Here is a 27,331-nt window from a genome sequence, read left to right as displayed (position 1 = left end):
GAGAGCCTGATGTGGGCCTCGATCCCAGGACCCTGGGATCATGACCTGAGCCGAAGGCAGAGGCTTTAACCCACTGAGCCACCCAGGCGCCCCTTAACTTGGTTTTCTTAAACAAAACCTGATTCAACTACCTTTTGCAATATGGTCTCTGGGGCTTTTATGATCATTGGGCTGTATGACATTTTAAATTCCTTGAGTTAGACAGTCTGCTGGTCTACAAACTACAGGGCTCTGCCACCAAAGAGAAGAGGGCCTGCCAGCCAGTGCACCCTCCATATTGGGGTGCTGAAAAACCACAAGGAAGGACAAAAAAGCAACTCGAAATCACGTTTAAGAAGAGGTGATATTCAAAGTCCAAGTCATATCTCCAGAGCCATAAAATCAAAACTTGATTATCTCCTTTATCAAAGAGGTAGTAACAATTCTAAGTCATCAAAGTAAATATATTAAATGTAATAATTAAATAAAAATAGAAACATAAAGCAATATGACCGTATATTCCTTCACATTTTTAAAGCTGAAAATGTTTGAAGATGCTTTAGAAATGGCATCAACTAGACATTTGAAATGTTCAAATAAAGTCTATCCTGCTTTCATCAGGTCTCCTACGTTTCATCTCTTCCTCAGCACTGGGATTTCCATCACCCCACAATGGGCTTTCAATTAGCTTGGACGGATGCAGAAGGTCCTTGCTGACTTTCTTTCCTGCATCCTCCCAGATTAACCCTGCCCTCCCTGCTTCCAGGCTAATCTTCCTAAAGCACAGTTCCCATCAGACTCCTCTGATAGAAAATCTTCTGTGCCCCCCCATCCATTTCTTACTGAAAACAAACGAAAGCACATCATGTGAATTTGCAGTGTGAACCTCAGCCTCTCTGGGCACCTCACTTTAATCACTACATGCTTCAGCTGAACAGTATTACTCATGGTCCCCAGGTTACCCTATACTTTTCCATCTGTAATTTCCTTCCATCTCAGCTTGTCTAAATGTTACCATCTTTCAAGGTTCACTGAAAATATCACCTGTGAAATTAAATCACCCTTGATCTCTCAATTTGAGGTTATTTGCCAACCTGGCTTTGTACATCTCAATAAGATCTGTCCTGCAGTGGTTTAGAGCAGAGCAGAGGAAATGTTTTTCTTTGTTGTGTTTTCCGTTGTTCCTAAAGAGGTCGATGCCTCCCTCTGCCCCCCAGAACAAAGCTAATATACATTTATGCAAATGGCTTAATATGTTTCTTCTCAGCTATCTCATTTGTTGGAAACAGTCAAATGAAAAACCCGGGGACAATTTAAATACCCCCTTTCACAGAGTACTCAAAGTATACCATTGTGTCTTCTTGTTTATTACAGTGAGATGTGGAGCTTTCTGTCTTTCTTATTTTTCCTAACTATTGATATTCTTATACTATTTTTATATTTCATAACTATGATCTCGAACATTCTGTGGAACATTCATGCATCAGAAAATTCCATTGCCAGGAAATTGTTAGAAAGGTACTTAAAAGGTGCCTGGTTGGCTCAGTCAGTTAAGTGGCTGCCTTCAGCTCATGTCATGATCCCAGGGTTATGGGACTGAGCCCCACATCGGGCTCTCTGCTCAGCAGGAACCCTCCTTCTCCCTCTCCCACTCCCCCTGCTTCTGTTCCCTCTCTCACTGTGTCTCTCTGTGTTAAACAAATAAATAAAATCTTTAAAAAAAGGAAGGTACTTAAAAGAGGCACTGCTAACTGGAAATATAATTTCAACATATTTAATAGACAAATTCTTATTATTCAGAATAGCTGAAAAATGCAAACAACCCAATCAAAAAACATGAATGGACGAAGGATAAGAATACATAAGTCACACCACACACACACACACACACACACACACACACACACCACACACAGATACAAATGGCAAAAAACATGGAAACCCATCAAACTGAGTATTTACCTGTGAAATTATATATGTGATTTTCATCCACCCAAATGTCTTTGACATTTCAAAGACAGAGGGCCTCAAATATTGGGAAAGGTATGGGAAAGAAGATAATCTCTTCCATTGCTAACATGAGTTAAACGTTCATATCTGCTATGGGCAGGGGCGGTCTGGCTGTTTTTATTATGTTTTGAAGTGTCTGCTCTCTACCAGCAATTCCACCTAACAATATCTCACCCAAAGAAACAACTACACACTGGAGAAGGTGGCATGCACAAGGATGCTCAAAGGATGCCTTATTCTTAAAAAAGAAAGATTAGAAATTAAGGTCCATCATTTTTAATGACTGCATAATCATAGTATATTATAATTTGAAATACTATATAATAGTTAAGAGGAAAATATCCAGATATATTATAAGTAAAAAAAAAAAAGTTGTAAAATGGCATTATGGTTTTCAAATCAAAATGCCACATATTTCTGGGGCTTCTGAATGGTGAGGTTGGTTAAGTGTCTGGCTCTTGCTTTTGGCTCAGGTCCTGATCTCAGGGTCATGAGACTGAGCCCCACTTTGGGCTCTGCACTCAGTGGGGAGTCCTGCTTGAGATTCTCTTCCCCTGCCCCTCCCCCGTTCATGCATGCTCTCACTCTTGCTCCCCCTAAAATAAATAGCTCTTTTTTTTGTTTTTGTTTTTTTTAAGATTTTATTTATTTATTTGACAGAGAGAAATCACAAGAGAGGCAGGCAGAGAGAGAGGAAGGGAAGCAGGCTGTCCGCTGAGCAGAGAGCCGATGCGGGACTCGATCCCAGGACTCTGAGATCATGACCTGAGCCGAAGGCAGAGGCTTAACCCACTGAGCCACCCAGGCGCCCCTAAAATAAATAACTCTTAAAACAAAGCACTATATATTTCCACTGCCACATTTATTTATGCATATAAATGAATTTTAAAGGTCTGGAAGAACACATACCAATTCCTAATCGTGGGCAACTCCAGAGAAAGAAAGGCAAATTGACTGAGGCCTAACCTTCTATAACATTCTTCTCAACTTTACAACATATACCATCAGATATACACACATTTCATTCTCTCTCTCTTTTTTTGTTTTTGTCTGATTTTACCAAGTTAGAACTATACCGTATACAATTCTGCACACTTTTGGTCACTGGAATGTCACCTATTTAATGAACATACCCAGCAGTCAACAGCTATATACAAATGTCAGATTTACGCTAATTTATGTACGTGTGCATAGAGACACACACATCCATACATACTTACATAATATGTCACAATGGGATCATATCACAATGCTGGGTTCTTTTTTTTTAATTAATTAATTTATTTTTTCAGCGTAACAGTATTCATTGTTTTTGCACAACACCCAGTGCTCCATGCAATACGTGCCCTCCCTATTACGCACCACCTGGTTCCCCCAACCTCCCACCCCCACCCCTTCAAAACCCTTAGGTTGTTTTTCAAGAGTCCATAGTCTCTTATGGTCCGCCTCCCCTTCCAATTTCCCTCAACTTCCTTCTCCTCTCCATCTCCCAATGAAATCTTGCCATTTGCGACGACGTGGATGGAACTAGAGGGTATCATGCTTAGTGAAATAAGTCAATCGGAGAAAGACAACTATCATATGATCTCCCTGATATGAGGACGTGGAGATGCAACATGGGGGGTTAGGGGGATAGGAGAAGAATAAATGAAACAAGATGGGATTGGGAGGGAGACAAACCATAAATGACTCTTAATCTCCCAAAACAAACTGGGGGTTGTTGGGGGGAGGTGGGGTTGGGAGAGGGGGAGGGAGTTATGAACATTGGGGAGGGTATGTGCTATGGTGGGTGCTGTGAAGTGTGTAAACCTGGCGATTCACAGACCTGTACCCCTGGGGATAAAAATACATTATATGTTTATTAAAAAAAAAAAAAGGATGAATACCCAACTTTTGTAGCAACATGGACGGGACTGGAAGTGAATATGCTGAGTGAAATAAGTCAAGCAAAGAGAGTCAAGTATCTTTTTTTTTTTTTTATAATGCTTCTCTAACTCCCACCCTCCCTAGCATGGCCACTCACATCTTTCCCTTCCTTGATAATCAAATGCAGCAAATCATTAGGCATCCATCTCTATTGTTTCTCCACATTCACGTACTCATGTACTTTGCAGAGAAATGCATTCACATTTATATGTGTATATGTCTATAAACATAAAGAGAGCCTCCATAAAAACCACAAGCTTTATAAAAATAGAATCATATTATATATACTTCTATTAATTTCACTTTCTCCATTGTATAATATCACATGAAAATCCTTTCAGGGCAATGGATAGAACTCAAATTCGCTATCTATGATGCTTGCATTATCCTCTCTGGTGCATCTGTGTTCTAATTTATTCAACATTCCTTCATTGTTGGATATTTGTTTCCAGGGCTATGGTTAAAAGGCTGGTGCACATATGAACATCTTTGTACAATGTCTTTGAATAGTACTGTGGATTTTATTTCAATTCGATACAATCTCAAGAAATTAGACTATCAGTCAACATCTACAAAAGAACTCCAGGATGGCTGAAGATGGAGGGAAATTGCTTGTGGGAGAATAGAATTGAAAGATGCTTGGCAGTTGGACATATAGAATATAGTCTTGACAGTCATATTAAAGAAACTCATCAAGTCTACCAGTGAATGGTTTTAAATCCTAAAAAAAATGAGGTTTCAACTGATTTTTCAAATGCTATTCTGGTGGCCGTATAGATGGGATGGGCAGTGGGGGTAAGATCAGATTAATAAGGACACACCTCTGTGCAATTATTCAAGCGAGATAATGGCTGGTGTTATAAACAAGAGATTCAGACACATCTGAAGTACTATTAGGATGTGCAATCAACAAGAATCAGGACCAGAAATTGGTGGGGGCAAAGAAGATGTCAAAGATGTTTCCTAGGTACCTAGGTGAATGTCCTGAGCCGGAGGATACCAAAGACTCATCAGCTTTGGACGACAACATGGTAAGTTCAGTTCTGGATTTGTAGGTTGTGAACAGTCTTTGAGACATTCTGAGAAACAGCACATGCAAAAACTGCATATGGATGTGTGGTGCTCAGAGATTGTCTTGGATATATATAAATTAAGTGGTAATTTAATCTGAGGAATCAATTTCTAGCAGGCTGATGTGATAAGCATCCCCTCCCCCCAGAGCAACTCTAGGGAAGCACTTTTTATTTTCTCAGAAAACTAAACTCGTCAGTGGTAGAGCAGGTGAGATTAAAGGAAAAGATAAAAGTCATTACTGTTACCCACACTCATTTTTTCCCTAGGATCTGTGGAAAACATGAAAAGAGGGAAAGCTGAGAGAAAGATATAGGTACTACCATCACTGGGCCACTTCCGGTTATCAAGGTGTTAAAGGAGGGAGTGCTCCCTTCCTAATTTCAAGTTTCATAAATGCAAGAGTACTTTCAGTTATTTTTCTTCAAAAATGCCTTTTGTTGGTAGATTAAAAGAAATACATGTGTTTTATTTACTTGCACATTTCCAGTTCTGAATCTTAATTCAATCTCTTCTTTTCACCAATCTTTATATTCCCAAGGTGGCGGTTTAGTAAAGTTGAAAAAAAAAAAAAAGAGTGTTCTTTGCTATCTCTGAACAGGGAAAGACTTGTTCTGCATAAAATACATCAGGAGGGGTGCCTGGTTGGCTCAGCTGGTTAAGCGTCTGACTCTTGGTTTCAGTTCAGGTCATGATCTCAGGGTCATCTCAGGGTTGGGAGACTAAGCTTGACAGAGCGGAGTCTGCTTGAGATTCTCAGCCCCGCCCCCCATCCTTCCTCACTCTACTCTTCCCTCTGCTCTCTCCAACACACACTCTCTCAAATAAATAAATAAGATCTTAAAAAAATACATTAGGAAATACCTGCTATCTCTGTGTTCTAAAGCTTGTTGGCTGATGGCCAGCGTGAGGAAAAACCAGCACCAAAGTGATGTAAAATGATTCTACGTATTATCTTCTGGGCTGGGAACCAGTGGCGGAATTTTGTATATCCCAGTACAGAAGTAAGCATGGAAATAAGGACCCTCCATCAAGGATACTGATGACTGCGATATGCATTTTAATAAATTATATTGTTTGTTGATCAACAAGTGATGAAAACATTCTAATCAGTGTTACGTATTGCGAACTTATAATACATTTATGACGCATTTCTATCTTCATTCAAGTTACTGAGGGAACACCAATCTGCCCAAATAACATACATTGTTAAGCAGGTGATTTTACACTGTTTTTGGTGTATGATCTGATCTAGAGGATTCATCCTAATGGTCCTTGCAAATACTATAATTCCCAATTTATATAGCTAAGAAACTGAATATAAATGGTTAGTGTAAAGTTAGAAGAATAACATACAGGCAGAGCTATTTGTCTCTGATATGTTTTCTCTCATCTCTCTATGGGCATAGACCACTTTTAGAAGGTCAAAGAGAATGTTTAGCCTTCTCTTTTCACACTGCTAAACCTGGGAAAATATAATTCAATCAAGTTCGCATGAAGTTTTCAAAGGAATTCAGTTTCTGGGCTGTTTTCTCAGAGCCCATGGTAAATTTTCGGGTGACTGACCCTTTCGTGATGTGAGGTAATCCCTTTGAGGATGATGGCTGCCAACTCTACAACTTTAAACTTGAAACTTCCTGGCCAGATACCAGGCTACGTTGCCTTCAGCTTTCCCCAAAAGCAATTTGCTTGTGGCTGAAGCCCCAAATAAATCATGAAACATATCTCTGAGCAGCATTTTCCAAAGTGTTTTCAGTAGGAAATCCATAACATATGCAAGCAAATATGGGGTCTTGGTAAAATAATATATTGAGTATGCTTTATTTAAAATAGTTAATGGATATTTTTAAGTAGCAGGATTTATCAGAATCTTGGACCCACTAATCTGCATAGAAATAACCCGCAATACTCTAGGAAATGAATATTGCCAGCAGCTTTTCCCCAAACTTAAGATCATGCAACATTTTGTCAAAGAACACCTACACTAACATCTAAAAAGAACACTAATACATGACAGAAAGCAATTTTTAAGACTTCCTTAGATGAATCATGAGGATTCTGCAAATCAGAGATAGGTGTCTAGAACCTACAGGGCATCTGGCCTGACAGTCTACCTCAGTCCTAACCCAGACCCCAGGCAGCTCTGGTTACCCTCATACCACACTACTATGAGATATAGGAGGCCCAAGTGCCTGATGTCTGCCTTCCTGGAGGAGAACTGGAAGGTGGAAGGCATGGTGTAGGGCCACTCCCAGAATTATGTAGAGTAGATCATATGCATTTCTATCAAGATTTGTTTTAAATGTTTATTATTTTTGCTTTGTCTTTACTTCCAGTAACCTAATTTGATAAATGGGATGTTTGGACTGGGCTTAAGATAAATGCAGATATAGTATTGATAATGCCAGTCTATTTATCTATATAAAAATTTAAATGGAAGCATTTTGTGCACTCATTAAAAGAATCATAGATTATTATAATTGTCTTGCTGTGCTCTCATGGGAGGTATGAAATGCTAGTAATTTAACATTCAATGGAAAACTGTAAATGCCTAAAATTGAATCTAATTCAAGGCATTAATCAAGAAGTTTCTACTATGGAGCATGGAGGCCATTTCAGCTCAAAAAATACTACCAGACACTTTAATAGGCACAAGGGAGAAAGAGATGAAAAAGATTCAGGGAATTCTCTGGACAAGCTTCTGGGTTTGTGGGTAAATCATAGCAGAAGAATATGCAAGTCCACATGGGACAAAGGCATGGGTGTCATTCTTTAATCTGGAATATGAGGGAGGGCAGGTGAGGAGAAGGGGAATGGGACCGATGAGTGAAAAGGAGTGGTATCCCTACGCAGAGGACCTTCTACACCATGCTAAGGAGTTGGAATGTTTTTCATGGAGACACGAAGCAGGCAAAGGTGGCACAGAGAGATCAGTATGGAAACGATTCCAAGAGTCCAGGCAATGGAGGAAAAAGGTGAGATTTACTGTTGACCAACAGGTATTCACTGAGGAATGTGTATGTCCATCAAGACTTTGACTGTAGAGATACTGTGATGAACACAGCAGACCGTCTCTACCCTCTTGGCACTTATAATCAATATAAAATATAAAAGAAGAATTAAAGAACAGCATGTACCTGAAATGCTATAAAGGAAAAGTTATGGTGTCCCTAATATATTACAGAGTTGCTCAACTTTTTCTACAGAGGCCCAGGGAAGCTTCCCAGAGCGAGTAGCAAAGGTAAGATCTAAATAGACAACTACCACATGATCTCCCTGATATGAGGAAGTGGAGATGCAACGTGAGGGGTTTGGGGGGTAGGAAAAGAATAAATGAAACAAGATGGGATCGGGAGGGAGACAAACCATAAGAGACTCTTAATCTCACAAAACAAACTGAGGGTTGCCGGGGGGAGGTGGGTAGGGAGAGGGTAGTGGGGTTATGGACATTGGGGAGGGTATGTGCTATGGTGAGTGCTGTGAAGTGTGTAAACCTGGCGATTCACAGACCTGTACCCGTGGGGCTAATAATACACTATATGTTTATAAAAAAATTTTTAAATTATTTAAAAAAAAGTAAGACCAAAATGAAGAGCAACATTAGCGTTAGCTAGATAAAGGTGTTAGGGTGGTGAGTGGGGCATGGTTGGCTGGAAAGGAGCCCACTTTCAGGAAAACACGAATGACAAGTGTGCCAAGAGGACTGTATGCTACAGGAAACAAGAGAACTCTAGCCTAGCTAGAGCAAAGGATGTGTAAGAGTGGTGTGAGATGACGGTAAAGCCGGAGGCTCTACAGGGCAGACGAGCAAAGGCACCGAAGATCAGCATGGACCGTTTTGGGTTTTATTCTAAGGTCAACAAGAAGCCACTAAAGGATTTTAAGCATAATCTATTTTATAGTCTGTTAAGATTATTTTGCCTTTCTGTGTGGAGAATTGACTAGAATACCACTACAGTGCTCTGGAAACGTGAGTGGGTCTACTGACAGCTCCAACAGAGCAGCTGACTGACCAGCTGGTATACCCAGCCCGTGTCCAGCAATGCCTGGTCCACTGCAAACACTCCACATGTATTTGTTGGAGGTTTGGATAAATGAATGAGATTATCTGTCTCTTCATTGTTACTCTGGCCCCAAAACTTCTCCAATGAGAAAAACACTTTTTCAAGGTCAGAAACTTTACTATCTGCAGAGAAAACATCACCTTTAATATATGGGGGAGAATAATTTCACTGAAGGACCTTGAAGCATTAAAGGATAAAATGTCTCCAAAAACATTTTTAGTGTGTCATTTGGATGACAAATGAATAGACGCATTGTTCCTCTGAGTTCCCAAAGCCTCCAGAAGCATATGCCAACAAAAAGAACAAACCTATAAATGGAAATCATTCCCTGGAATATGCTGGTTTTCCTTTTGTAGGAGCCAATTTTCAAAATTATACATTTTAACTTTTTTATAACAGCTTTATTGTTATACAATTGATGTACCATAAAAGTCACCCTTTTGAAATGTGCAGTTCGGTGAATTTCACTATGTTGACAGAGATATGCAACCATCATTGTTATTTAATTTTCCAGTATTTTTATCACTTTCCCCTGCAAAAACAGTCCTCTGCACATTAGCAGTAATTCTTCATCCCCCCCATTCCCCCAGCTCCCAGGAACCGCTAATCTACTTCCTGTCTCAATGGATTTGCTATTCTAGACTTTTCATAAGATCAGAATCATGTGATATGTGGTCTTTTGTGACTAACTTCTTTCACATAAGATAATCTTTTCAAGGCTCAATCATATTGTAGCATGCAACAGTACTTCATTCTTATTTTATTGTAGAAAAATATTCCATTGTAAGGCTATATGACATTTTATTTATCCATTCAGCAACTGATAAACATTTAGGTCATTTCCACTTTTTGGCTATTATAAACAAAGCTGCCACAGTTGTTTATATATGCTTTTAGAAGCATATGTATTCAGTTCTCTTGGGTACACCTTAGTCGAGAATGGCTAGGTCATTCGCTCACTCTATATTTAACTATATAAGGAGCTCCCAAACTTTTCCAAAGTTACTGCACTAGCTTACAATCTCTCCAGCAAAGCACGAGTGTCCAGATTTATTCACGGCCTCATCAACACTTGTTATTGTTTCATTTGTCTTTTTTCTTTTTCAAATTTTAATTTAAATTTTAGTTAGTTAACATATAGTGTAGTATCAGTTTCAGGAACAGAAGATGGTGACTCATCACTTACATACAACATACAGGGTTCACCACAATGGCCCTCCTTAATACCCATCCCCCATTTAACCCATTCCCCCTATCCACCACCCCTCAGGAAACCCTCAGTGTATTCTCTATCTTTATGAGTCTCTTATGGTTTATTTCCCTCTCTTTTTATCACCCTCCCATATGTTCATAGGTTTTGTTTCTTAAATTCTATATGAGTGAAATCATATGGTATTTGTCTTTCTCTGATGTATTTTGCTTAGCATAATACACTCTAGCTCTATCCATGTAATGAATAGAGCATAAAATGGCACAAATTACCACGAAATGGCAAGATTTACTTCTTCTTGATGGCTGAGTAATATTCCATTGTATATATATACAGTACACCTTCTTTATTCATTCATTGGTTGATGGACATTGGGCCCTTTCCACAGTTTGACTGTTGTTAATAATGCTGCTATAAACATCGGGGGGCATGTACTCTTTCAAATCTGTATTTTTATATCCTTTGTGTAAATACCTAGTAGTGTAATTGATGGAAAATAGAGTGGTTCTATTTCTAACTTTTGGAGGAACCTCCATACTATTCTCCAGAGTGGCTGTACCAGTCTGCATTTCCACCAACAGTGTAAGAGCGTTCTCCCTTCTCTGCATCCTCACCAACATCTATCATTTCCTGTGTTGTTAATCAATACATGTTATTATTGATTGTTTATATTATAGCCATTCTAGGAGGGGTGTGAAGTGGTATCTCATTGTCTCATTGTGGTTTGATGTGAATGTTCTTAATGACTAATGATGTAGAACATATTTTACGAGCCACATTTATTTTACTAGCCACATTTATACTTTCCTTGGAGAATGTCTAGACCCTTTGCCTATTTTTATCAGGTTATTTTTTATTGATGTGTTGTCTAATTGTATTAATTAGTAGCTTCATGTAAACATTAGCTTGGCGAGTATAATACATGATAGCGATGTCTTATAAATTTAAAGCACATGCTTCTAGTAATCCCATTATGTTCTTGGAATATACAATAGTTCTAACATTTTTTTCTATTTCTATTATGTTTTATTTTTAATTTGTATATTTATTTCTATTTTGATCAGATCTTAATTTATTGTTATATGTATATTGATGTTTGGGCACATTTCTAACAGAAAGTGGTCACGAATTACATCCTTCATTTATGTAAAGTATCCTTTTTCATTTCTAATTTGTTTGATTTTTCTTTTTTGTTTCCTGTTTTCATTGCTGTCCTGTATTCCTCCTCTGGAAATACCCTCTCCAACTCTGTCCTGACATGTTTCTGTGAGCTGATCTCATTCATGGTTCCACAATGGGAAAATGACCCAAAGGTGGCCAGTCAAGAAACCAGTAGATGCCTTAGGGAAAGGAAGAGCCCCAAAACCAGAGTGATAAGCAAGAACATAGGAAATTCTGATCAATGAGAAATAAGTCTTTTTTTTTTTTCTTGCTAAACTAGAAGGTGATGACCCTAGAAGTTTTATGGCTTACCTTGTTACCATCTGGGTAAAGCTTGCCTGAGAAACAAACCAACACAGACAAGTTTCACTGAGAAGTAGACAAGAATCCTGATAACTTTTATGAGGAACTAGATCAAATCAGACCCTCAGTTATCTGCAGCATTGGACATTTTTGTTATACGGCCCTAAAATCTACCCTTTTCCTTTGGAAGTATTAAATGAATTTGAGTTTCTGGCCCTTCCTACCTACCAAAAACAATGTTACCCATTATAAGAAATAATGTCTGTAGTGCCCTTTTTTTCCTCAATGCATTAAAGTATCGTTTTCAAAAAGATAAAATGTATGCCTCTAAAACGAATATATAAAGAGCTATTGTGAAAGACTCGTTCAATTCCTTAATGAGGGAATAAGAAGAGCAATAAAGCTGCTTGAAAGAGATTAGCATTATAGTCAGTGGAAAAAAAAAGAACACTGGGCTATTAGTCTAATGTTAGAATAATAACAAATAAGATTAATATTTTTCAGGTAAATAAAACAATAACTTTGCAGGGTTTTTCTCACTCAGATAAAAATAACTTGTAATTCAACAGGACAAAAATTATTTTTAATGTATTAATCATCTGTAAATTAACATGCAGCTTTACAGAGCACAGTATGTCCTTTACAGTGAGTAAAACAGTAACTAAAAAGAAAAAAAATACATAAACCTTGTGATAACTCAGGTGCTCTCTCCTATTAAATCATCAAAGAGTACAGCGTAATGTTGCCTTCTCATTTTTTGGATAACTTTCAAAAATATTACTACTTCATTGAGAGAAATTATAACCACATAAAATTTGGCAATACAGGAGATTATTATTAGAGTCCTTCTTTGTCTGCTTGGATAAAGATTTCCTATCCCTAGATCAGACCCAGAGGTAGGTCACCTTGATGTGTATTAGTGCTTGCCCAATGGTGAGATCCAGCATCAAACACCTACTGTTGATTGATGGACTAAAGTGGGATCCTCTTCAAATCAGACTGTCCATATCATACAAACAAACACAGCTCAAAGGTCACTGAAGAATTTAGGACACATCTTAACACTGACCCTCTTATACCCACCACACACCAGCGCTGGCTTTCTATATCTATCCCTTTTCCCACTGCCCTTGGGTGGTTTTGCAACAGTGGTAGCAGGAGCCACAACAGTGTCTCATCTGCTTGTTCTCGTCTCCAAACGAGACTCCAAACGAGACTGCCTGAAAATGGAAGAAGGAACCAGGAAGCTTCAGCTTTAAAGATTGGGAGGTTCTCCTTGTCTCAAAAGATAGCTGCTGAAGGGTCAGATATCAGCCCCCAGCTCCTCTGGTCCATAAAGGCCCTTAGGGCACAGTCCGAGGAGAAAAATGGGAGTGGAGACAAAGACCCCATGGTTAGACTGCATATTTTTGAAACATGAAGACTTTGAAAAGTCCTCTTAGGTCTTCCCTAGTTGTTAAATGTGGAAATAGAGAAGTGAGTAGAGAGCCTACCCAGAGCCTATCAGACTGCATCTCCCATCCTTCCCCATACACATTCATGGCCAGCGAGAAACATACCAAGGGGAGCACTGACAGTCAGAGTCTTCCCTGGTCATCATCAGCTGGAGTAGGTCTTCAACAACACAAAATGAAAAGCTTATGGAAGAAGGGGCCAGGGTTGGGGACATGCAACCCTCCACTGTAGAGCTTCCTGAACAAGAAAAATTACTGATGTGGAAAGACATTTCCCTGTTAAGTTATTGGCACAGTCCAGGAAGACCCCAGGGGGCCAGAGCTGCTGAGTATCTGCCTTGGCCTACAGAGCCTATTCCATATGCCCCAGCCATGTGATATGACTGCTGACTTTGTGGGTGAAGAGGTGGCAAGGGGTGGCAGGCACTATTTTCTTGTCAATTCTACCACCTCCACTGAGGTCTGCCCTGGTTTTTAGGCACCAGGGACATTCTGAGCAGAACTGTGTAGTCTACTGTGGCCACAGAGTCATGGCAACGTGAGGTGACCCATCAATGGCCTTGGAGTGCAGAGAAGTTCCACTGATGGTCATGATACTCTGTGTAATGTTGCTCCGTGACCAGCAGTGGGGGTCCCACAGCCCAGGGAATACTGTGAGAAGTGGTAGTTCTACAGTCAGAATGGGATTTTTTCTGTGTCAAAAACCCTCTGTTACTATGCAAGGAGAAACAAAGAACTGACCACAAGAACGTCTGTCCCTCTGTAGTAAAAATAACAAATGGTTTGAGAATTCAGGCCACTTAGAAGAGAGTTTGGAGAACTTAAATTAACTATGCCAGAAGCAAGCTTTAAAACTTCCTTAAGACATAGTAACCATGAAGATGATGAATAAAGAGCTAGAAAGCAACCACTCTTTACTTGAGCTTAAACCAGGTACTTACAGGAAGCATGGAAAAGAGAAAAATCTCTAAGTTTATAAGTTCAGATGATGGTTGACATTATAAACAAAGTTAACTCCTTAGAAGAAGCGTCAAAGCAAATTGCAAAGTTGCAGTAAAACAGCCTTCGAAATCCAGCCAAACAATGGAGAAAGGCTTCGGACAGCATTAATGAGGACTTTGGAGGTAAATTCTAATCTTCAGAGAAGGATAAAGTTCCTTTCCTAAGAACCTCAAAAATGGAAGCATAGAGTGGACAAATTTTTTAAAGAGAAAAAATAATCTTATAAAACTCTGTCCACAGAGTGAGTCCTCAATAAGAAAGAGTCAGATCAACCCTCTAGGTGAACATTTGTTACCAATGAATAGTTGAGCGGCTATGCTTGGGGAAGAGAGCAGAGATTGTGCAAACACGAAATTGGATATGAGGAAGGCATTGGAAAATGGAGGCTTCTTCATTGGTGAAGCCAAAGGACTGCTGATTTATATGACTGAGTTAAGTACCAATTTGCAAACTTTCAAAGAAGAGGAGAAAGTAAAGGCACACCAAGTAACTGCAAAAGCTAGAATCCTCAATGCAAAAATCATTTAAAGTCATGTGAAAAATCTCCAACCAAGAAAGATTTGTTGCATTCAGAAAACACCCAAGTAGAAACGGAGAGATGAAAATTGGAGCAGGAATATCATATCCTTCTTGAACTTGATCAAGAAAAGGAAATCAAGTTTTATGCATGAATCTTCCAATTTAGAGAGAATTTACTCCATTTAAGGTAGAGGAGAATCACTCCAAACCAGCTAAAAATCTCAGTGATGCATCTGAACAGCCACACACTTAGAAAATTCAATTAAAAATACTTCAGAAAAATTAAAAAGAATCCCTGGGTATTATTAAAACCTTCAGGCCCAGGAGACAAAAGCTCATGTTACTGAGATAAGAGCTCTGTTTGCTCAGAGAAACAACAATAATTTTACAAAGCAAACACATCACACAAAAATTGAATGAGGAAGAAATTAAAGGTTCTGAAAACTGTCCTTCCGTTGTTCATTTAAAAAAAAAAGAGCATTTGGCGGAGGCCTAAGACCAAAGGGCAGGACTCTTCCAGATGGCAGATCCCTGAGGAAGGAGAAGCATTTGGCTGTGATAGGGAGGGAATGAAAAGATCCATGCCCAGTTTCCACCAGTTGTCAACCCCCAGGCTTCCTCCAGTCTGGCCAACTCCATCCTGAGTCAGCAAGTTTTCCAAAAGAGCCAGACAGAGCTGTGTAGTTGAAACAGTGAACCTAACAAGAAAGCCTAAAAAGAAGAATTGAATAAAACAGGAGTGAATAGTCTGGAAAGATGTCAGGAAAGCAGGCAAAATAACAGTCTTCAAATATCCAAAGTTTAAGATGGCCAAGACTAAGTCCCTGTCTTCAGAGCATTAACAGTCTAGAGTACCATGCCTGGCCATTGAAGACACAACTATTCATTCACCATAAGGATGAATTTTCAAACAATTATAAATAATCTACAAACATGATAGGCCATTGTTCCAGGAGATCTTTGTCCAGATTTTCCTTTATAGATCTTCACAAGACATTTAATAATTATTCCTCTCTTAGGAAATTAAGTAGAAATAAACCATCATGGTTTTCAGTATTTATTCTCAAGTAATTCATACTATAATCTTTCTCAGAAAGATAACATCCCAAATTAATCATGCCATATTTTCAAAGTCTTAGGAAATATCTATCTTTAAATTATGTAAGCTTCTTATCTAACGTGTTCCTTAAAAAAAAAAAATGGGCTTACCTCATATGAGGTGCGTGGGTCATGAGTGGCCTTCACTACTGAAAATCATTTCAAGCTCTGGAGACATTCTCAAAGGACCAAACTGGACCTCCCTTTCCCCCATGACCTATAAGTGCAGGGGGAAAATCTCCAAAAGATGAAGGATTTAGATCTAATCATGCATGTGAGGAAAATTCTTAACAGCAAAGGGTGACCATGTCACAGAAATATCTTGATATATTACATTTATTTGAACAGAAAATCACTGGACAATAGAACCTTTGATTTACCTCTCGTCAGAATATTTTTGCCTCATTCCACAGTTGAAAAGAACTCTACGATTCCAGCCTTGAGAGGAGAACCCACTAATTATGACTACATACTCCTGCCGCCACTCTGCAAAGGCAAGTCTCCTCTCTACTAGTGTGCGGAACTAAGCAGGTGACAACATTTTGAAGTGACTTCTGTATGAGACGATGACTTGGACTGAAGGGTCTCTCATGATCTAATGAATCTTCTTTTTATGAGCTTACAGGTTTTTCTCATTTCGGTTGGCCCGCTTAGATTGGATTCGCTCTGAGATCTCCTTTACCCTAGAAACTTGTATCTTTCCCCTTCATTTGTGACTAGTTGACGTCTTCTGATTGTCCCTTGTCTCGTGTGGAGATCATTCTTTGCAGAAGAACATGTCCGGTGGAAGAATCTACTAATAACATCAGTCCTCCACATAAATTAAATCAAAAATTAGGCAAAGGTTAAAATGATAGCTTAAGTAGGTTATGAGTATGTTTTCAATGAAGCTTCACCCAGCTACCCAAAAAAATCATCCATAGGTTGTTAATTTACAACTTTTGGTCATGGTCTTTTATTCTGTGGCAGCCAAATATAAAAACGTACATGAATGAAAGAAAAAAAGTTTGCTTCAGACATAATTCCTTCTTGGCTTTTTGTTTCTTGTGGAACTGTTGAAGGTTGTCCCTGAGAGGATATGACTGCCAGGTGACATGCGAGCTGGACAGAGGTAATTGGAGGCTCCAAACCTCCCCCTACCCATGTCCTTGGAATGTACATTCCTCCTACCATTCCCACACTGGAAACCACGTCAGGGATGCACCCTTCGGAGAGTAATGTGTTGTCTCAACCTTATTTGTCCTATAAGCTCTATTATACAAAATCGTATAACACAGTGATTTTTAGGAAACTGTATGCCACCTTATAGAAAAAGAGAACAAAATTAGTGCCTTGCCAGAAATCATCCAGGTTACTATTTTAATTTTCCTTTTCAATTTGTATAGAAGAATATCACTGAGATGCTTAAAAACACATGATTAATTTATTATGGTTTCGTTTTTAGATGCAGATAAATGTGAGTGTGTAGAGAGGAAGTGATGAGGTATAGTTATCTCAACAACAGAGTTTAATTAGAGTGCACTAGCGTGTACAATTCACCTTAAACTCAATTTTGATAGGTATTAAAATTGAAGTGAATAGCTATTCTAAAGTAATTTGAATGCAACCAGCTGAATCTCTACTAATAGTGCATAGGTAAGAGATGTGAAAAACTGATTATCTATTTAAAAATACAAATTAGGACTTTTACTGTTGGAAATTATGTTTCTAAACCCATTACAGACTTTAAAAAAAAAAAAAAAGCTTTTTGTGGTAGTAATTCCCAAGATAGCAACAGAGGAGGCCTGAATCTCCCTCCTCCCACAGATGCACCAAATGGACAAACCATACAACTACCCATAGAGAAATTTCCTCTGAATGAAATCCAGAAACTAGCTTAACACATTGGGGAATGAGAAAACACCTATCCTGAAATGGGCAAGAAGGACGGAGACACACACACTTGCCATAAATCCCATCCTCGGCAAAGCACCATTCAGTCTGGAGGGAACCCCAAATCCCAGTTGTGAAAACAGAGCATATCAAAATTTATGAGATCCAGCAAAAGCAGTGCTGTCTGGGAAGTTTACAGTGATGAACATCTATGGTAAGGGGGGAAAACTCACAAATAAACAACCTAACTTTACACCCTTAGCTAGGGGAAAAATAAAACTAAGCCCAAAGTTACCAGAAGAAAAGACATAACAAAGATCAAGACAGAAATAAATGAATTGGAAACTAGAAAAACAATAGAAAATATCAATGAAATTAAGAGCTGGTCTTTGAAAAGATAAAAATGTAGCTAGACTAAGAAAAAAATGGAGAAGTCTCAAATAATAAAATTATAAGTGAAAGAGGAAACATTACAACTGACATCACAGAAATATAAAGAATCATAAGAGACTGCTAAGACCAACTTTATGCCAACATAGTGGATAACCCAGAATAAATGGATAGATTCCTGGAAGCAGAGAACCTACCAAAACTAAATCATGAAAAGAAATAAAAATCTGAACAGACCAATAATGAGTAAGAAGATTAAATCAGTAATAAAAACAAAACAAAACAAAAACCTCTCAAAAAAGAAAAGCCCAGGACCAAATTTCACTGGTGAATTCTACCAAATATCTAAATAAAAATGTGCTATTGTCAATTATATGCCAATAAAGCAGAAAAAATTTTTTTGTTTCTAAAATTGTATACAATCAATGTTCCGCTGAGTTTCTTAGTAACATCTGCTCCATTTAGAAGATATTGAAATGCTAAAATTAACACAGGTCCTGGGTTCTTTGAGTAAGGTAAAATATTAAATTATATTAATAAATAATATGCTAAAGACAATGAATGGCAAAACAACCAAGTTTTTATTTACAAAATAAATAAATGATTTCCTAACAAGGAACCATTCAATCATTAAACGATTAAATCACTCAATCATTAAATAATCTATTAATTATTAATTAACAGCCATTAATATTAAAACACATTATGGAGTTACATAATGTTTTCTATTTTTTTTTAAAGATTTTATTTATTTATTTATTTGACAGACAGAGATCACAAGTAGGCAGAGAGGCAGGCAGAGAGAGAGGAAGGGAAGCAGGCTCCCCGCTGAGCAGAGAGCCCGACACGGGGCTCAATCCCAGGACCCTGAGATCATGACCTGAGCCGAAGGCAAAGGCTTTAACCCACTGAGCCACCCAGGCACCCTGCATAATGTTTTCTAAAAATTCTAGGGTTTTTTTCTCATTCAAGGAGAATCTTGACAATTATTTACTTACATTAAATGATTAAATGATTAAAAAAATTTTTAACTCTACACCACGTTAGGAAGGGAGTGTTTGCTTTGGGAGCATTTACAACATCAGAGAAACCAACAAAGTATCCATAAATAGTGTAATGACATGATAATTAGTAGGATTCAAACATTCACCATGTACAAGACGCTCATTTAAGTGTGAAAGCTCATTTTATTCTAACAAGAACTCCATGGTGTAGGTATTATTGTAGGTAGGTATTTCACCAAAGCAGAGAGAGATCAGTAATCAAACGCTCAAACTCACAGCTAGTAAGTGTACAGCAGATGTGAAATCCAGTCCGAGAGGAGAGCCCATGCTTTTAGTATCTACACTTTGCTGACTCTCTGTTAGTGTTTTATTAAATTAAGCATTGCCTTAAGCCCCAGAATAATTATAAAATGAAAATACTCTATTGTAAATTAGATTCTGTTTCTCTAATGGCTTATTAAATAGAAGATACTTACAATTTTCTCAGGAAACTGAGAACATTTTTCTTTCCAGTTGAAATTCATCCAACGGCAACATGATACAGCAGATACCTCTATGGATTTCTTAAAGTGAAAATATGTATTTACTGAGGACTAGACTTGGAAGTCCTAGATCTCAGAGAGTGCTTTGGGAATGTGAGAAAGTCATTATGTTCTGGCTCTCCAGTAATTTATTTTGAGTTTGTTAAATTCATTGATGTGTGAACTGGTTATCGAAGCTTGATAAACAGCTTATAAATCACTTTGAAGTTGGCAGAAATAAATATTAATGAGTCAATTTTCAAGGAATTTAAAGTCAGTATCTCCTTCTGCTGCTGCCATAAGTTTTATTTTTTTTTAAAGATTTTATTTTATTTATTTGACAGAGAGAGAGATCACAAGTAGGCAGAGAGGCAGGCAGAGAGAGAGGAGGAAGCAGGCTCCCTGCGGAGCAGAGAGCCTGACGCGGGGCTCGATCCCAGGACCCCGAGATCATGACCTGAGCTGAAGGCAGTGGCTTAATCCACTGAGCCACCCAGGTGCCCCTGCCATAAGTTTTAAAGAGAATCTCAGTTGTTTCATTTAGAAAGGAATCTACAACGTATTAGTAATGATGGGTATTTCTCAAGATAGTCATAGGACGATTGATTTAGCAAATCAAATGATTTGCCTAAAAGAAAAGAATGTTCTTTGTAAATCCACCACAGAGTTTCATATGACAGAAATCATTTATAGTGGTGCGTGGGTGGCTCAGTAGGTTAAGACTCCAACTTTTGGTTTGGGCTTAGGCCATGATCTTAGAATGGTGAGATCAATCCCCAAGTCGGGCTCCACATTCATCCAGGAGTCTGCTTGAGATTCTCTCTCTCCCTCTCTCTCTCTGCCTCTCCCCCTGCTTACCCACACTCTCTCTCTAAAACAAGTAAATAAGGGGTGCCCGGGTGACTCAGTGGGTTAAAGCCTCTGCCTTCCGCTCAGGTTATGATCCCAGAGTCTTGGGATCGAGCCCCGCATCGGGCTTTCTGCTCTGCAGGGAAACTGCTTCTGCCTCTCTCTCTGCCTGCCTCTCTGCCTACTTGTGATCTCTGTCTGTCAAAGAAATAAATAAATAAATCTTTTAAAAATAAATAAAACAATAAAATATTTTAAAAATAAATAAAAACTAAACTTATTTATAAAACACAAGTACAATGGTGATTCTAATCCTTTGAGATACTAAAGCAACCTGCTTCCCTGAGGTTTGCTCAGGGCCAGCCTTAGAATAGGGAAAGAAAAAAGCATTTCTAGGACCAGTGTCTACCCATGTCAGAGCCTTACTGACATTATCCCACCTGAACCATTTCTACCTTCTCCACACAAGACCAAACAGAATCAAATGGTGTTAGTAGCTTTTCCAGGCCACATGACAAATGACTAGCAAACGCAGGATTTGAAAACATGTTTATCTAAGTATGAACCTCTGTTAGTTTAGTGTTTGAAACAGGAAAAACATAATTTTCTATGTGATAGATTTAAAGGATACAAACAGGCCCTCCAGTTCTTGAAAATACATAATAAAAGGCATCAAAACCTATTTACTTAGAGATATTAGAGAACTCTGACCCTACAAGTTTGCATAGCATGCCCCAAATTAATAATCAAAGCTAGGCTTGATTTCAGAGCTCTTGTTGCCTGTCTTCCCTTCTGCAGATACTCGATATCATAGCATTCATATTTGTTTCCTGGATCTTATTTCTTGTAACTAAGAAATACTTGAAGCCTTCAGTGTCCTTTATACCTCATTTTGAGTTGGTGTATTATATTCCTCCCAAATGTTCTGGTGCTAATCTGATCTCCAGAAAGGAATGAGCTTGCAGAAAGATTCCAACCACTGCATATGGTTAGGAATCTCGTTCGCCATCTAAGGATAACCAGTTGAATAAATTGGGAAGCAGGAGTTGATATCCAGCTCACTCTCTACTCACCAGGCCATACAAGAGTGTGGCATACACTTAAAGGGGGCACCATGTCTAATCTGGTTAAGGGTACCTTATAGGCTCACATGGGCCCTGCAAAGACCCTGGAAGTTAGGGGAAAAGGTGAGGAGATGATTGCACATAAATATTTTCAGATCCAAAATCTACCAGAAATTAAAGAAACTGACCTATAGGGCTAATGATTAGGATATTTATTAATTTAGTAAATTAGTACGGGGGGTGGGGAGATGTCTTCTCTCAGCACCAAGGAATATAATTTTGTTTCAGGAGAAATGATATAGGGTAAACACCAGCAACAGGTCCTACTTCATTATATGGGATATGAGAATGTTACTCAGGAGCCTGTGAATATGTAAGAAAATGATTCTACAGAAGGTGGGAGAAATAGAAAACTCCTGCTCCCGTTTACTCGATGATTTTGTTTCAAATACTTTCTAAAGTCTTCTTGGAATAAAACACCATGATGTTGCGTATGGCACATTTTGAAAAATCATTACACCATCACTGTGACAGATTCTGAAGAGTCTCTGAAGAAACACTTCCGAACATTAAGCTGTCAAGTCTTCATTTGATGAATATATAATTAGCATTTTCTAGTTGAATGCTGAACACCTTGGAAATGCTAACAATAATGACCCATTTTTTTTTTTTTTTGAGTAACAGGCACCATACTAGGTAGTTCGCATACATATTGTCTATCTTCCCAAAAAAGAATACTCCAAAAGTTACGTGTTACTATTCTCTCTCTCTCTCTTTTTTTTTTTTTTTAAATCAATGAGGAGACGGAATCAAAGAATCTAAGGCATCTAGGAATTCTTGGCAAAGGGCAGATTCGAATCCTTGCTGGTCCTGATTTTAAACCTGAGTCCTCTCTCCCTCACTGACCCTAGGAGAAGGCTTCTACTTCAAGGAGAAAGTGGACATAGCTAACCAAACTCCTACTGTAAGATACAGAAAATATACCTTGACTCAAATATGGCAACCCATGCATTCTCCTACTCTTTCCTGAAGCCCTAATTTGTTTAGCTGTCATCATTTTCAAGCTCATAAATGATGTGCTTATAAACCACGCAACTTTATGTATGGGGCTAATGCCTGAGTTCCAGGCCATGGGTCAGGAGATGTGGTGTGGCTGCTTACCTGTTCCGATAACTTCTGTCCATCGAGGTGAGCTTGCATCACAGCATCATTAACAAACACGTGGAAGTTCAACAGCACGTGTTCAATGTCGTATGTTCCATGCATGGCATCGGAGAGCTCCTCCAGTGACCGGATGTAGGCATGCCAGTGCGGATTCAGCTCTGCCGTGTGTGCCAAGCAGCCTCTCACGACGTTGAGGCAGTACCCCATGCAAGGCTTACTGAGAGTCAGGCCCTGGCAGAGAGGACAGTACTGCATCCTCAGCAGGGCCCTGCTGCACTCTTTGGAGACATGCAGATGGTCTGTGGTATTGATGACTTCAATGCCCAGGTTCAGCGCCTGCAGAAACGTGCGGCTCGGCAGCAGTGATCTCCCCATCTGCCCCATTACTCTTTGGGGAATATTACCAAAGGGACTAACATTCCTGCGGGCCATCCGGAGGCATTCCGAATATTCCAGGGAACTGTCCGACACGCCAGGGTTAATGAGGTGATTGTAGACGAGAGGGAAAAGGCTGTCAAAGAATCGGTTTACGAACTCTTCGGGATTAACATCCGCACCAAATAAATAGAGCCCCACGTCAGTGAACAGCTCCTGAACGGAAGCTGCCGCCTCTAGGGCCATGTTCCTATAGGTGTTGCAGAAGAGAATGCTCGTGTAGTTCTCTGCTTGCCTGATGAGAGTTTCGAGGGTTTCTGTGACAAAAGCAGAGGTACAACAGGAAAAGGCTTAGTATTCATGTTAAAACTGTGTGTCTGTCTGCTCCAGACAGTAAATGAGCTTAATGCATCCTACCCAATTCACTAAGGATCCAAATGGGAGTGTTCCGCCTACGAAACCCACTTTAGCCCTCCCAGGATAATGGCTGGTCAGCAGTGGGCATTACACACACCACACAAATATTTTAAGATGCATTTCCCAGAGTCAAACATCTTTAGAAAGTATAGAAATAAAAAAGAAGTTACGATACAGTGGTTCCCTACTTATTCTGTTCTGCAGTCAACCGTAATCCACCAGTGATGGAAGGAAAGTGTCACTGAGAAGATAATTTCCAGCCGTGGGTTCATTGTTGTTAAAAGACTGTCATTAGATGTTTGATTAACACCTACTGTATTTTACACTTTTTCTTTTTCCTTTTTTTTTTTTTTTTTTTTTTTTTCAGAATGAAAGCTAGTAGATCATACACCAGTTACTGCAAAGAGAAGCTCAATGCCCATAGGGAAGACTAATAATCCTCAGACACCACCCCCCGCCCCCACGCCCAGCATGGTCAAATTAAAAAGAAAGTAAAACAGTTCATGGTTAAACAATGCCTAGGCTGGCAAACCCTGTTAAGTAGTAGGGAAGTCATGAGTTGTATTAGTCAATGACAATAACTCTGTGAACAGCTTCGGAACTGTGTTCTGTTGTTCTTATTACCTTATCACCCAAAAACTACCATGGGACATTTTATTTTCTCACTTAGGGAACTGATGCTTCCCAATCAATTTCTCCATAGAAATAACAGAGCATTATTTATCTACAAATTAAGGAAGGCTGTGTAATCGGCAAGCAAAAGTTGTATTTCAAAATGATAGCTTTAGGCAACAGTTGAATACCTTGGATATTCTAGTAATTACATTTTATAATTAGCCTAATTATAATAAATAATGATGCTGGACTGTTATCAATACATAATTAATTGTAAAATACACTCAATAAAATGATCTCCCATAACCCCAATCTCATCGTTATTTTTAATTGGGTTGTAAAAGACCACACAGTAATTCACTAATCAGACCACTGAATATATTATAAAGGGAGATGCAACGACAGTGGAATAAAACGAAATAATAAAAGGCAGAAGTGCAAGGAGCGCTATGAATAATGTGGAACTGTGTCATGAATATGCCGTAGTTTCCTAAAAACAGACACACAGCAACAACACCAAACCAAATCAAACCCCTTTATGAAAAGCACGGACAGATGAAATACAGTATCGTGTATTCTGATTCTATGCTGAGACCATTAAATGTTGGGTTTCAAGCTTTAGTGTGATATATCAAGGTGCCTGCTCCAGACTGAATGATTGTTTCTCCCCTAAAATTAATCTGCTGAAATCTAATCTCCAATATGATGGCACTTGGGATTGAGGCCTTCGGGAGGTAACTTGGTCATGAGGGTGAAGCCCTCGTGAAGGGGATGAGCGCCTCCACAAAAGAGGCTCTGGAGAGCTCCTTTGTCCCTTCTGCTATGTGACGACACAGTGACATGACCATCTGGGAACCAGGAAGGAGGCTCTCGCCAGACAATGAATCCGCCAGCACAAGGATCTTGGACTTCCCGGCCTCCAGAACTATGAGAAATAAATGTTCTGTCAGTTATATAGGGCATCCCGTTTCCTGTGACAGTAGTCTGAACCAAAGAAGGGCATCTACCCTATTATCAAAGGCAACAGCTTTTAAAATTTTTTTTTAATTTTTTTAGTTTTTTTTTAAATATTTTATTCACTTATTCATGAGAGGTAGAGGAGGAAGCAGGCTCATCCCAGAACAGGAAGCCTGATGTGGGACTCGATCCCAGGACACTGGGATCATGATCTAAGCCAATGACAGACACTTAACCAACTGAGCCATCCAGGCATCCCCAAAACAATGGCTTTTAAAGGTGGTTGTGATTCTGTTGCAACACAGAGCACTAAGGAAGTAGGATGCCTCTTATCTCTGCATCTCTAGTGCTCACTTGAATGTAAGCTATCTACTATACACTCAGTAAAAATGTGAGTGAAAGAAGGCTTCAAGTGAAATTAGCTGCTCTGCCAAGTGAGCTCACCTGATGGCCCAGGCAGGGTGAGGAAAATTCAGCCTGCCCGGTCTCTGCACTGCTGCAATCCAGCGGGTCTATTTTGGTTCACGAGTCAACATTTAACCATCAGCCTCCATGATTCCTTCAACCTAGACAGGCTTGGAAAAACTGCACTTGCAGACAACCTATGACAGGTTCTGCCTGCGTTCATAGAGCAGCTCCACAAGCATTCCAGCCAACAGTCTGACCCCACAATTGCCGTCTTGGCCACTGCACCCTGCTCTCAGAGACCCGCAAGCGTGAGTGTGAAAAGTGAATTAAACCTGTGATCTGAACGAAAATAAAACTGCTAAGCTTATGTTGTTCTCATTAATAGAGGCTCATGTCTCTCCGCAAACTGTGTGTGGCCAAGAATTATGAGATAGGTTGGAAATGAGATTATTTGCCAATAATGGTTAAATAGCAATATTTGCAATTTCTTTTAAGATCAAATGGGGATAGATTTAAAGATACCAATACCACAGGCACACTTACATACCTTCCACCATTTTTTCTAAGGTGTGTGCTGTAGACGTGATTGTGACTGATACCCACTAAACATTCTCGGTGCAATGACGGCTGAATGCTACCCCAGGAAATACAGATGTTACCTCTGATTTCTGCCTACTCTAAGTGATGTTCAAACACATTTTTTTTCCTCACCCAGCTGGTTTTTATTTATTCAAGTCTTCCTTCATGTTCCACAATAAAGTTTTTTTTTTTATAAACATATAATGTATTATTAGCCCCAGGGGTACAGGTCTGTGAATCGCCAGGTTTACACACTTCACAGCACTCACCATAGCACATACCCTCCCCAATGTCCATAACCCTACCACCTTCTCCCTACACGCCTCCCCTCGGCCACTCTCCGTATGTTTTGTGAGATTAAGAGTCTCTTATGGTTTGTCTCCCTCCTGATCCCATCTTGTTTCATTTATTCTTTTCCTACCCTCCTAACCCCCCACGTTGCATCTCCACTTCCTCATATCAGGGAGATCATATGATAGTTGTCTTGATTGACTTATTTTGCTAAGCATAATACCCTCTAGTTCCATACAAGTCGTCGCAAATGGCAAGATTTCATTTCTTTTGATGGCTGCATAGTATTCCATTGTATATATATACCACCTCTTCTTTATCCATTTACCTGTTGATGGACATCTAGGTTCTTTCCATAGTTTGGCTATTGTGGACATTGCTTCTATAAACATTTGGGTGCACGTGCCCCTTCGGATCACTACATTTGTATCTTTAGGGTAAATACCCAGTAGTGCAATTGCTGGGTCATAGGGTAGTTCTATTTTCAACTTTTTGAGGAACCTCCATGCTGTTTTCCAGAGTGATTGCACAACCTTGCATTCCCACTAACAGTGTAGGAGGGTTCCCCTTTCTCTGCATCCTTGCCAGCATCTGTCATTTCCTGACTTCTTAATTTTAGCCATTCTGGTGTGAGGCCAAACACATTTTTAAAAGTAAAAAATAAAATGTTTCTTTATAACTTCTAGTCCCAGTAATTCATAACTAATATATAGGGATATATAGAGTTTATCTATTCAGCTGCTATAATAAGTAGGTTTTGCAAATTAATTTATTCTGTGAAAGCAATATTGAAAAAAGATATAAAAGTGTTTACAACCTTTAATTTTGTTTCAGACTAGTTTTCCTTTTTTCTTTTAAACAAAATAACAGCAAAATGTAAAAAATGTTAGGAATCCTGTTAGAGCAACATTTTTAAACTTGTCTCTAATGTTGTAAAAATTAAAATATTGGTTTTCATGACTATGTATTATTTTTGCTAACTTTTGAATAAGAGATGACATGTGTTCAAATATCAACATTCTGATTAT

At 39.0% G+C, this 27,331-nt stretch overlaps 1 protein-coding gene across 1 annotated transcript in view; it reads right to left on the bottom strand.

Moving 5' to 3' along the window:
- The window catches only part of GPC5 (glypican 5), a 1,459,668-nt gene that overhangs the window by 1,158,366 nt on the left and 273,971 nt on the right, over positions 1-27,331 (bottom strand). Inside the window, exon 3 of the mRNA XM_046028120.1 lies at positions 22,659-23,353. Within this exon, the coding sequence (XP_045884076.1) occupies positions 22,659-23,353 (695 nt within the window). The remainder of the gene's footprint in view (positions 1-22,658; positions 23,354-27,331) is intronic.

The sequence above is a fragment of the Meles meles genome, chromosome 14 (genome assembly GCF_922984935.1).
Source record: "Meles meles chromosome 14, mMelMel3.1 paternal haplotype, whole genome shotgun sequence".
Lineage (NCBI taxonomy): Eukaryota > Metazoa > Chordata > Mammalia > Carnivora > Mustelidae > Meles > Meles meles.
This window is presented reverse-complemented; position numbering and strand designations above follow the sequence as displayed.